We start from the raw sequence: 11,889 nt of genomic DNA, 5'->3' as shown, positions 1-11,889 counted from the left end.
CCTAAATCGTGCTAATTAATGAATCAATAAATGGGATAAATAGAAGAAAGTATTGGAAGAGAAAGAGGAGGGAAATGATCCCTCACAAACCGTTTCATCAACCTGCAATTTTCCTTTCCTCCTCGATTCCACCTTTCTTTCATTCCAATCAATGTTTCTTCCTTCACCTCCATACACATGATTTTTCAACATCACATTCTGTAATAGATTCACACCATCATTTCATTTCTCATTTCCATGTTTCAAGGGATTCCCCACCCTCCTCTTTCACACACTGGTGCCTTTCCCTCCTTCAATTTTACATTATTTACCTCCCCAATGTTTTTATGACATTTTTCTCATCAAATTCTGATGTTACATTAATTTTTGCAGTTTCAGGTCCAGATTGATCGATCACCTGCAAAATTTACTACATATGTAGGCTTCTGGTTGAATTGAAGGGATACCCTTTTGATATTTTGGCCTTTCTTTCCCTTATGCATGTTCAGAATCGGACTTTTTTGAGGAAGGGAAAGAAGGCAAAATTCTGAACCAAACTTGTTAAATTTTGTAACTTTTTCCATCATTTAATTGGTTTTTGGTTTTGGTAACAATGAGAAAAAAAGTGACTAATAAGGTCTCTGGTGTTCTTTCCCGCCAAGTTTTGCCTGTTTGTGGCAATCTTTGTGTCTTCTGCCCTGCTCTGAGGGCAAGGTCAAGACAACCTGTTAAGAGGTATAAGAAGCTCATTGCTGATATTTTTCCTCGTAATCAGGTTTGTTGTTTCTGTCTTTTTTTCTTTTCTTCACTTAATTCACCCTTTTCTCTTTAGTTTCATGTCTCTCTATTCATTACATATTGTCATTTCAAGACTAGTTCATTGTCCAACCCATTTATGTTTTTGTAGTTCAAGTTTTGGATACTTGTCTCCACAAAAACAACAAATAGTTGCTCATACACTTTTCCTCGTTGTTGGTGTGAAAATCCTACTAGAGCACATATTGACCAAGCAAATAAATACAAACTTATTTTAATCTTGAATTGAGGTAGTTAAGTAGGCTAGTGAGGTTCAAGGTAAGTAAAGAATTCAATTCAAGCACAATTACATATGTAAAATAATGCAAGCTTGATGTATATATACTAAAAGATCCATGCTTACGTGTCAGTTAATGGCCTTAGTCTAATTGACTTATTCATTCCTTTTGTGTTCATATTTGTCTCTCAAAATACCTACGACATTGATTTTACTTTTGTTTATGAGATGACAGGAGGAAGGACCAAATGATAGGCAAATAGGAAAGCTATGTGATTATGCTGCCAGAAATCCTTTACGCATACCAAGGGTATATGCAACCTTTAAACAAAACGTTCATACAAGTTTAAATGTATTTTATGATATATCTTGCATATATTGATTCTTGTATATGTTCACTGACGTTATATAATTTATCAGATCATGCAGGTCCTTGAGCAAAGATGCTACAAGGAGTTACGAAACGAGAATCTCCATTCAGCCAAAATAGTGATGTGCGTTTACAGGAAATTTTTATTTTCTTGTAAAGAGCAAATGTGAGTTCATATTTCTATCATCTTTACGCTTGTATATAGATGGATCATGTCTGTTATAATATATCAGAAGTTTTTGGTTTATCATGTATATGTGTTAGAATCAATTCATAGTAATATTTTGAATACATAGTTGTGAACTTATTTTTCATAGTTGTGAACTTATTTTTCTTTGTTGACACAGACCATTGTTTGCGAATAGCTTGCTAAGTATTATTCACACGCTACTAGATCAATCACGTCAAGATGAAATGATAATTATAGGATGTCAAGTTTTGTTTGATTTTGTAAATAATCAGGTTGGTTTTTATTGTTTCTTCTACAATTACAAGTCTTAAGTTCAATAATTTGAAAATTATAGTTCGATTTTCATTTCTTGTATCCTTAAGAGTTTTGACTAGAAAAACATATATGTAAGGCTATATATACGTTTATGAAATTTGCAGAATGATGGAAGCTACCTATTCAACTTAGAAGCTGTTATCCCGAAACTTTGTCTATTAGCCCAGGAAACAGGGGATGATGAAAGGGCAAGAATCAGTCGTTCAACTGGTTTGAAAGCACTTTCAGCAATGGTATTTATTTAATAATAATTCGGCCACTGTTTTTATTATTAACTCCTTTATCGAATAATTTAATTCTAGTATTTTCATCCACCTTTTTTATAATGGGGTAGTTGCAATTTTGCTTTATAACTAGTCCACATTCCAAATAAGTTCATGTTATCTTTGTATTTTAACTTCGATGATCCAATAGTTGCTTTAAATTTACCTTAGTCCTAAGTTAATTCCTACTGTGAATCTAAAAAGTGTTTTTTTTTTTATATTTTTAGAACTAATTTTATGGTCAATTGACATGTTTGCTTACCAGTGTAGTTCACAATTTTATTTTATTTTTATATTTTTCGTGATCATTAAAAGCTCTTATATAATCTGGGTTTCATATTGTGACTCAAATTGACTGTGATAAGTATTTGTTTCTTTTTCGGTTCACCTTTTTGAGCTTACATACTTCTTAGACTCTGTGCAAAGATGTTGGAATGGAATTGATTATTTATTTCTGTGGTATTTCCCTTTTTTTCAGTAATTTCTCTCCTTTCTTCAATTTTAGCATAATTTATACACACATCCTTTTGAATTAAATGACTATTTTGCTTTATAGGTTCGATTTATGGGTGAAAATTCTCACATGTCGGTTGAATTTGATAACGTAAGTAAACTTTTACTTTTCAATCTTATGAGTACTTAGTTTTGTAATATTTGCGGATATATAATGTTTAGTCTGCATCATGCACGTGCTGGCTGCCATCTTATGCAAAATTACATTTTGTATGCACACACTCTCTAAATCTTTATAAGATTAATTTGCAAAGAAATGTTGGTAATAAACCTAGTGTTAGCCAACATTTTAAATTGAATTTTTTATACCATTTTTCTACTATGTTGGAGTTAAAAAGAGTAACAGTTTATTACAATAATTTGCATTATTATATGTTCATTACGAATGACTGTATTCTTATATGTTATCTATATGGGTATTAATATATTAAAATTTTCAATCTATTTATTGTAGATCGTTTGTGTTGTCTTGGAAAATTACGAAATTCCCAAGGACAATTTAGCAAATACTGATGATGAGGAGGAAAAAGGAGTCGAGAATACGTGGGTCGAAGACGTGATGGTCGATGAGGATGAAAATTCTCCTTTGCATGATGTCAAAACGAGGAACCCTTCGTGGACGAAAGTTGTTAACGATAAAGGCGAATTGATTGTAGCCATGTAATTATTTTTATAATAGTAAATATTGGCAATAAATTTATGCTATCTTGCACTTATCTCATTGGCTTAACATTCGTAAATTCACACAGGGAAGATGACAAGAATCCCGCTTTTTGGTCTGGGGTTTGTTTGCATAATATGGCCAACTTAGCCAAAGAGGGAACTACTATACGTCGTGTGATGGAATCTATATTCCGGTACTTCGATAATGGAAACTTATGGTCTATAGACCATGGCCTTGCCATTTCTGTTTTGAAGGATATATTATTTTTGATGGATGATTCGGGTAGACTTACTTATTTCATGTTACATTATCCTTGTATCGTATGATGTTTTGTTGATTGTTACTATTTTTAATGTTTTCTCTTTCATTTTTTCTGCTTCTTGTTGCAGAGAAAAACACACATGTGTTGCTATCAATGTTAATTAAGCACATGGATCATAAAACTGTCCTTAAAGAACCTCATATGCAACTTGACATTGTCGAGGTCACCACTTCACTTTCCCGATATGCAAAGGTCCAACCTTCTGTATCAATAATTGGTGCAGTGAGTGATATGATGAGACATTTGCGGAGGTGCATACATTGTTCCTTAGATGAGTCAAAGATGTCCCCCGATGAAATAAACTGGCATAAGAATTTCAGAAGAATTGTGGATAAGTGCCTTGTAAAGTTGTCAAATAAGGTAAACCAATTTTTACAGTTTTCATTCAAGTTTATACTTAAACTTCACATGACAGCTGAACCAGAAATGTTTTGAATGACTAATATGTATGATTTTTGTTGTCATTAAAATGTGGCTGAAGTTATAATATATGTAGTTGTCACTCAGTATTACATTTATCATAAAAAGTAAAGGAAGAGATCTAACCTTCTTCTACTCATGAATAGGTTGGAGAAGCAGAGCCAATTCTTGATGTTATGGCCGTGATGTTAGAGAACATCTCAGTTACCACATCAAACTCTAGAAACACAATCCATGCTGTAAATAGAACTGCTCAAATTGTAGCCTCCTTACCTTATAAGTCGAATCAGAATAAGGCAAGTAGTGGATATTCTCGGTGTTGGTCTTTCTTCTATGATTCATTGCTTTGATTTTTATGGATAAATTTGCTTATAAAACCTTAATTTACATCCCAGGCATTCCCTGAGACCTTGCTTCATCAATTGCTCCTGGCTATGGTCCATCCAGATCATGAAACACGAGCCGTAGCTCATCGTATCTTTTCTGTTATTCTTGTGCCAGCCTCTATACTTCCTGGTCGGAGCTTGTCTATTTCTGACCGCAAGCCATCAAGTGTTCCACGAACTCTCTCACGAGCAGTCTCTGTTTTCTCTTCTTCAGCCGTCTTATTTGAGAAGTTAAGACTGGAGAAAGGTTCAAGTGAAAAATCAATTCAGTATAAAGAAAACAATTCTGGAGAGGTTGACTCAACTAATAGCAATGGTGGGATCGTAAACAAGTTAAAGTCAATGCATAATCGGGTGAATAGCATAAATAATCCTCCCCTACAATTCGAAGTTGATGAAATTGCTGCAAAAAATGATGATAAAAACTCGGTGAGTCTCACATTGATTAGTTTTCACTAATGATTTCATTATTGGAAACATAGTAGTTAGATGATTAATTCTCACATTTCCAATATGGGTGAATACAAACTCCCACTCAAACCACTATGTGCTTTTCTTAAATTATCTTGAGATTGAAGTTATCAGGGTTAACAGTGTTGATCAATTTTTCACTTGTATATAGATGGTTGCTGCTCTTAAGCTGAGTAGGGTTCAGATAAATCGATTACTATCATCAATTTGGGTACAATCTATATCTCCTACAAATGTGCCTGCAAATTATGAAGCCATTGCTTATTCATACACTTTGGTGCTGCTTGTTTCACGAGAAAAGGTGATGATTAGATTCTTGATATTGTTTTCTTTCTTGGTATAATTTACTTTTTTTTAAGGGGTCCTCTTTTTATGATGTTTTGTGCTTTTTTCCCCCTTTTATTCATGAAAATGTGCATTTACATCATTATTTTTTATTCATATTTAAGTTTTTGAATGTTTCAATCCTCGAAGCACATGGAAAAAGTAGGGAAATGGATAAAAATAAAGATGGAGAATTTGGAATAAAATGTTCCATTACATGGATTAGTTATTGATGGTGTTAAATTTAAGCTCCTATTTGTGGTCTGCATCTTTGATGTAATATCATCAATTATGTTGCACTTTACTTTATTCATCTATTGTCTACAATTATTTATATGTCCATAACAACTGTATTGTGATGTCTATTTTTCATATTATATTTGTGAATTTATTATGGAATGTTAAGGTCCACCATGTAACCTAAAGTCGTAAACTATTCACCCAAAGATATAATATGTATGTTAGCATTGCTTTAGGATCTTACCATTGAAATGGAGAAATGGTCAAGGTTGTTTAGAGTATTTTCATTCTTTCGTTTTAATGAACGGGACTTTCTTTTCCTTCAAAATTATTTTCCAAAATTACTTTGCCTTTTGCAGAATTCATATCATGAGTTACTGGTTCGAAGTTTTCAACTTGCTTTTTCTTTATGGAATATTTCTCTAAAGGAAGGTGAGTTATTCATATTATAGTTAAATTTGATACATCCGATATATTTATATTGGACAACAAAATCATTCTTCTTTTCTATTACTAAAACTATATATTATACTCACACTTACAATTTATCATTTGTAGTTCAAAAGACCTTATTAGTCTTTTTCTTTTCCTGCATAATGTTGAATTAAGTGGTACTGTGCTTCTAATAAACATTAGCCAATAATTTGTATACTATAAAAAGGCTTGGAAATTGTAGTTTGGTGAGGAGTCTTCGAAACAAAAGTACCATATGGTCGTTCATTTTATTAGAAAGCAAACACATTTTATTACCTTTGTTGTTGGAATGTTAGTCCTTTCAGCTCTTAGTTCCTAATTTATATTGTAGGGTCATTACCACCATCTCGTCGAAGATCACTCTTTACTCTGGCTACTTCAATGATTGTGTTTTCTTCAAAAGAATACAACATTGACCGTCTTGTCAAAAGTGCCAAAGGAGTGCTTTTGGATAAAAAGGTAGTGTCCAAACAAAAGTTTTCCGACGCCTTACCTTATTATTTGTAAATGTTTTCACCATATAACCTTTAATGTTTTCATCAACTGAATTCAGATTGATCCTTACCTTCAATTAGTTGAAGATTATAAGTTGCAAGTTGTCAACTTTCCACCAGAAAGTCTAACCATCATCTATGGATCTAAAGAAGACGATGATAGGGCCACACAAACGCTTTCCGAGTTATTGGGTTCTATTAACGAAACACGAGAAATCTTTGCTTCTGAAATCATTAAGTGCTTGGAGATGTTTGCAAAAGTAAAACTTTCACTTGTGTTTAGGACTGTCAATAGATAAAAATAGTTGAATTTCTGGACATGATGAACCTTTATCATTTATGCAGGCCGAATTATCTTCAATTAAGGAACAACTGCTGGAAGACTTTGCACCGAATGCTATAAGTGAACTTGGATCTCAATTAACAGTGAATATGGCCACAACGGTGACTTAAATGGATTTCTTTTTGGAGTTAATAAACTTATGTACGTTCCTAATTACGATTGACAGTTAATTTCACAACTTACAGGGTGCTTTAATGGCTGACGACTTCACTTTTGAACCATTTGAAAGTCAAACTAAACTAAATCGTGCTTTATCCGTAGAGGCCCCTAGTCTTCTAAGTGCTAATCAACTTATAGACCTAGTACGTGACCCCTTCTTTATTGTTGTACATTTTTGTGTTCTTTGGATTGTGTTTTAAGTTCTTCTATTAATTACACAAAAAATTGGCGTTTCACTTTGAATGTAGGCTTCGGAAACACCTAATCCAGCTGGGAGGATTTCTGTATCAAACGCATCTTTCATGCCATACAATGATATGGCTGATAAGTGCGAGGTGCTTTTGATGGAAAAGCATAGGATGTCTAGATTGATGAGTGCCCAACAAAAGCAAGATAGTTTAGAGGACTCTCTTCTGATGAATCAAGATAACGCATTTAAAAACATGGAATCCTCTAACCAAATGAATTTCCAGAAGGTAGTTAAAATTTCATGCTTACATTCAATAACTACGTATGCTTGTTTTTGTTTTTACCTAACAAAGGTTTATTATATTATCTGCATAAAAATGTATGGTTGTACATCAACTGTATGACATTATAAATGTACCTTGAAAATAGGCTTACCCTTCATATACACATACATTTGAAATGCAGGTGGGCATTCCTCCCTTTGATGATAATGTTGGTGTGGATTTATACAGAGGAACTTCTGGTGCTCTTCCAATGTTGTGTGCAACTGAATATCAAACACATCCTCATTCTTTCCAACTTCCAGCAGCAAGCCCCTATGATAACTTTCTAAAAGCTGCTGGTTGTTGATCTTGTAGTTATGCTAAATTACACACTTTACAAGCTAGTAAAAAATTCATGATGAAGGAAGTGAGCAGTGGATCACAAAGGGAAGGTTTTTAATAAGAACTTTACTGGTGGACAAGGCAAAGATATATCAAGAAATATTAGTATTCTCATTCTGATCATATGTTCAATTTTGATACATGATTCTGTATAAACTTTCTTTATTGATTGGTATGTTGTCGACTTAGGCTTCATACTAAGCAGCCCTTGTAAAATGCAGAGTATAATTTCAGTCTGCATTTTGTGTTCACTATCATCTAATGTTTACTGCTAGATTGGATAAACTTATTCATGAGCATATGTAGAATTAGAAGAAAAAAAAGTTGTGTAATTTAAAATTAATTCATAAACGAAACCATTTATAAAAATGATTTTCGATTAGATTTTTTTCAATCTGATTTATACCTAATGAATACATTAATTTTAGTTTAGGAGGATGTTTCCTTTTTTCATTTTTTTTATTTTCTATATTTTAAAAATCTTTTATAAAGAAGTTGATAGAAATCAACTGGTATAGAAGTTAAATACTGAATTTAATTCACTGGTTTTCCTATTTCTCTCTGTCTCCCATAACTACCTTAAAAACAGTTATGCTTACCCTCTAACTAACATTAAAACTACCAACCTAATTAAAAAAACTGTCAACAATTATTACAACAACTATCTTATTTTCTGCAAACCCTGCAACATTAAAATTGGTTTCTTTAAATATAGTACTTACTTATAATAAGATGTAATATAAGTTTCCTCCAAACAAACTTTATATTAAAACAAGATTTTAATTGAATACATACACCAACACTTTTTTCCTCTAATGTTGATATTGGATTATGACTAAAATAAATATCTTCCCCCACGATATTGTGCTTTATAAAAGTGAAAGTGAATTGCAAGAAAGGATATTGTAACAATTTGAGTTATGTTCAAAGAATTGTACTAAAAAAGTTATGTTAATAGAATTGCAAAGATTAAGTTTAGTTAATTTTTGTTGGAAACGGAATCATAAATTGAAATTAATTAACTGTGTTTGTCATTGTAGTAATAGTAATGGGAGTTGAGTGACTGTTCTTCACTACTAGTTAAATTAAAGATATAATATGAAATAACGTTACAACATAATAATGAATGCTCATTTATTTAGTTTTTTTTTATGATTTGTTGATTTTAACTGATCATTTAGCTCCATATTGTTAATAAATGTTATTGGCTAAAATATGATTGCAAGGATAATAAGAATGTGGAAGGCACAAAATAAGGTTTAAGAAATAATAATCCATAGTTAGATCCACAAAAAATTAAAATATAATACACATCTAATTTGTTTTCTTGAAAAATTAATTTCAGAATATATTTTTTGAAATTTAAATTTAAATATTTCGGAAAGTACTTCATCAAATATTACTTTTTTTAGAATACTTTTCGTAATGACAATTTTTTTAACTTTCAGAAAACAGTTTTAGAATATTTTTTAAGCTTCAAAAAGGTATTTTCATGAAATTTTTAAGGCAATCTAAAAATATTTTCTAGAAAAAGAATATTTTTAAAAATATAAAATATATTAATAAATCTGGAAGGTATATATAAATATCAACTGACGTTGAAAATAGTTTGGGCCGTAGAATAATGGGCCTAGTTGGTAAAGTAGCCCAGCCCATATATGTATTGAATGGAGAAAGTGAAGTAGAAGCGTTCTTGTTTCTCTTCTTCCATTTCGTTCTTTCGCTCAATAGATCTCGAGCTTCAGGTACGAACCCTAGACTTCTTCTCTTACCTTTTCGATTTTATGCCTCGCATGAATTTATCTCAAATGTCTTATTTTTTCTCGTTTAATTATCCTCTTCGCTGGGTCGATTATCTGAAGATTCATTAGACTCCAATTAGGACCGGATGTGTTGCTTTTACCAAATTTACATTTTTAGTGCAAATTTGATTTCAATTCCACAATTTCCCCTTGAAATTTGCCTAATCTTCTGTAAACTGGTTTCTGTGAGAATGCCTTACCTTCTCTATTCTTTCTATGCTCAGTGATTCCAATGAAGAAGCCTGTTTGCTTTCTCGTGATGGACTTTATAGTGTAAAATGTCTTTTACATAATCGCCTAACCTTTAGGCTTATTAATATTTTGGATGATAAGTCTTAAAAGTGTTCCCACATGCAATATAAGGGTTTTGTTCTTACAACTTTCGGTTGATGTATCATTCCATATGATTTGACTCCTCACGGTTTCTGTTTTCTTCAGTTTGTCATGTTAATCTATTCAACCATCACCTGAAGCTAGCATTTTGTGGGTTGCTATCTAATATCCTTGAGTCTCGAGTTGTTCGTTTGTTTTGTTAATCTGTACAACAATCTCCTTAAGCTAGCATTTTGTATTTGTTTATATTTGTTATTGAGGGTTGCAGTCTAATATCAGAGTCTCGAGTTGTTAGGCTGTTTAGCATTTAAACAGCATGTAGTTTTTTTCAAAGGGATTTCCGCTACTATATTCACGAGTTTGTAAGATTTTGGGAATGTAGTTGCTTTACCACTTTAACCAACACGATTTCATTCATTCTTTTGGTGCCTGTGTAGTTTAGTGTGAAATTCCATCTTGATTGTATTTTGCAATTTATTGTGTCGTACCATCTGTTTAATTGGATAGGAGTTGTCTCTGCCATTCATGTAGCCGTTTTCTTTCGATTTTGAATTTTGATTTATTTATTCTTTTGTTTTTTAGCGTATTCTGCAGTCATGTCAACCAAGTATATCGTTTCTGCTATTCTTGGATCGTTTGGAATTGCATGGGTTTGTGATTATTATGTTTCAGAAAAAAAGATATTTGGAGGTGAGTAGAGTCTTCCACCTGAAACAATTTGCTTTCTGGCTTTGTTTTTACAGTGTGTAACTCCCCTAACTGATTTCTTCAGGTAGTACCCCTGGCACTATTACAAACAAAGAGTGGGAGGAAGAGACTGACAAAAAATTTCAGGCATGGCCTCGTACGGCTGGTCCACCAGTTGTGATGAATCCCGTAACTCGCCAAAATTTCGTCGTCAAGTCTCGCTCTGAGTGATAAGTTTTTGTTCATGAATTTTGAGTTAATTGGTGCACCTTGATCATGGGATATGTTTCCATAAATGATGGTCATGTTTGAGGTAAAACTCCTCCAGTTCAATTAGTGTTTCTATGTTTTAACGTAAATGTTTACTTGCTTAATAAAAGGTTATTTAAACAAAATGGATTGATTAATGCGTATTCTTGTATTCAAATTCTCTGTTTAGTCTCTACCTTTGTATGAATGTGAATCAATGCGTGAAATTATGTTTAGCAGAGGTATTCAAAAAATTATTACTAGTGGTATATGCTACTATCGGGTGCATTTAGCCATTGTCATTCGGTGAGAGCAACCAACTTTGGATTGCTTTAAAATTACAAGTGCGGTGTTGAACGTATAGTGGTTGATTGAATTTTTCCATGTGCGGGAAATGTTAATTGATTGGTTTGCATCATGGTCCATTCTCAGTAATTTGTGAATCTCTCACCAAATCCGAGTGAGGGTGCTCTGAGAGCAAGTTTTAGCTTTATTCAGAGGTAAAACAACACGCAGAAAACTCATTCTTAATATGATTGTGTGGAAAGAAAATTGCTGATTTACTTAATTTCTGGTCTGTTTGCTGACTTTAGAATTTAGTGTTGGGTGGCAGCTGGAGAACACCTCATCCTTTGACTTGTCGAGATGTGATAGTGTTTGGGAGGAAAAAAATTGGATGAGATAGAAATATATAAGAATAGTAGTGAATTGAAATTGTTAAGAAATGAAAGAGAAATATAGATGTTTGTTTTAAGAAAAATTGGACAGAGTAAAAATAAAAGTATAACAAGTATTTTTCATATAAAGACTGATTGTGAAAAACTGATAACTGATAAAGAATATTCAGGACTTGTATCCAAGAGAATGCAATACTGATTACAATTTTCAATGATCTAAAGTCATAATAAAATTAAAAGAATATTTAACAAAATGTATAAGTCGTTGGTTTTGTAATCATGACCGTTATTGCAGTTTATTCTCTAAAAGTGCATTTCCCGAATTTA

General features: G+C 32.4%; 2 protein-coding genes across 3 annotated transcripts; both read left to right on the top strand.

Annotated features, from left to right (window-relative positions):
• Positions 1-8,065, top strand: LOC108327095 (protein SEMI-ROLLED LEAF 2). Its single transcript, XM_017560810.2, has 20 exons — positions 1-277; positions 373-754; positions 1,248-1,322; positions 1,433-1,548; positions 1,730-1,844; positions 1,992-2,120; positions 2,707-2,754; positions 3,118-3,323; positions 3,413-3,609; positions 3,717-4,009; positions 4,216-4,365; positions 4,465-4,884; positions 5,078-5,227; positions 5,850-5,922; positions 6,296-6,423; positions 6,518-6,718; positions 6,804-6,902; positions 6,987-7,103; positions 7,209-7,436; positions 7,615-8,065. The coding sequence occupies exons 2-20, from the start codon at positions 593-595 to the stop codon at positions 7,777-7,779; spliced, it is 3,072 nt and encodes a 1,023-aa protein (XP_017416299.1). The 5' UTR covers positions 1-277; positions 373-592; the 3' UTR covers positions 7,780-8,065.
• Positions 8,066-9,446: 1,381 nt separating this feature from the next.
• Positions 9,447-11,049, top strand: LOC108328233 (uncharacterized). 2 transcript variants are annotated; one of them, XM_017562066.2, is made up of 3 exons: positions 9,447-9,559; positions 10,532-10,639; positions 10,722-11,049. In XM_017562066.2, the coding sequence occupies exons 2-3, from the start codon at positions 10,546-10,548 to the stop codon at positions 10,865-10,867; spliced, it is 240 nt and encodes a 79-aa protein (XP_017417555.1). In that variant the 5' UTR covers positions 9,447-9,559; positions 10,532-10,545; the 3' UTR covers positions 10,868-11,049. The 2 variants fall into 2 exon arrangements, with proteins under 2 accessions (XP_017417555.1, XP_052728148.1); XM_052872188.1 differs by having other exon boundaries at positions 9,505-9,559; positions 10,544-10,639.
• Positions 11,050-11,889: the final 840 nt, after the last annotated feature.

The sequence above is a fragment of the Vigna angularis genome, chromosome 2 (assembly GCF_016808095.1).
Source record: "Vigna angularis cultivar LongXiaoDou No.4 chromosome 2, ASM1680809v1, whole genome shotgun sequence".
Taxonomy (NCBI): Eukaryota; Viridiplantae; Streptophyta; class Magnoliopsida; order Fabales; family Fabaceae; genus Vigna; species Vigna angularis.
Note: the sequence above shows the minus strand (reverse complement) of the source record. Positions and strands in the feature narration are given on the sequence as shown.

Excerpts from the sequence above, each read along its gene's own strand:
- LOC108327095 (XM_017560810.2), top strand. The coding sequence starts at position 593 with ATGAGAAAAAAAGTGACTAATAAGGTCTCTGGTGTTCTTTCCCGCCAA. Across the intron at positions 3,610-3,716 it reads ATTTTTGATGGATGATTCGG|AGAAAAACACACATGTGTTG; the intron begins GTAGACTTACTT and ends TTCTTGTTGCAG. Across the intron at positions 6,903-6,986 it reads CAGTGAATATGGCCACAACG|GGTGCTTTAATGGCTGACGA; the intron begins GTGACTTAAATG and ends CACAACTTACAG.
- LOC108328233 (XM_017562066.2), top strand. The coding sequence starts at position 10,546 with ATGTCAACCAAGTATATCGTTTCTGCTATTCTTGGATCGTTTGGAATT. Across the intron at positions 10,640-10,721 it reads AGAAAAAAAGATATTTGGAG|GTAGTACCCCTGGCACTATT; the intron begins GTGAGTAGAGTC and ends TGATTTCTTCAG.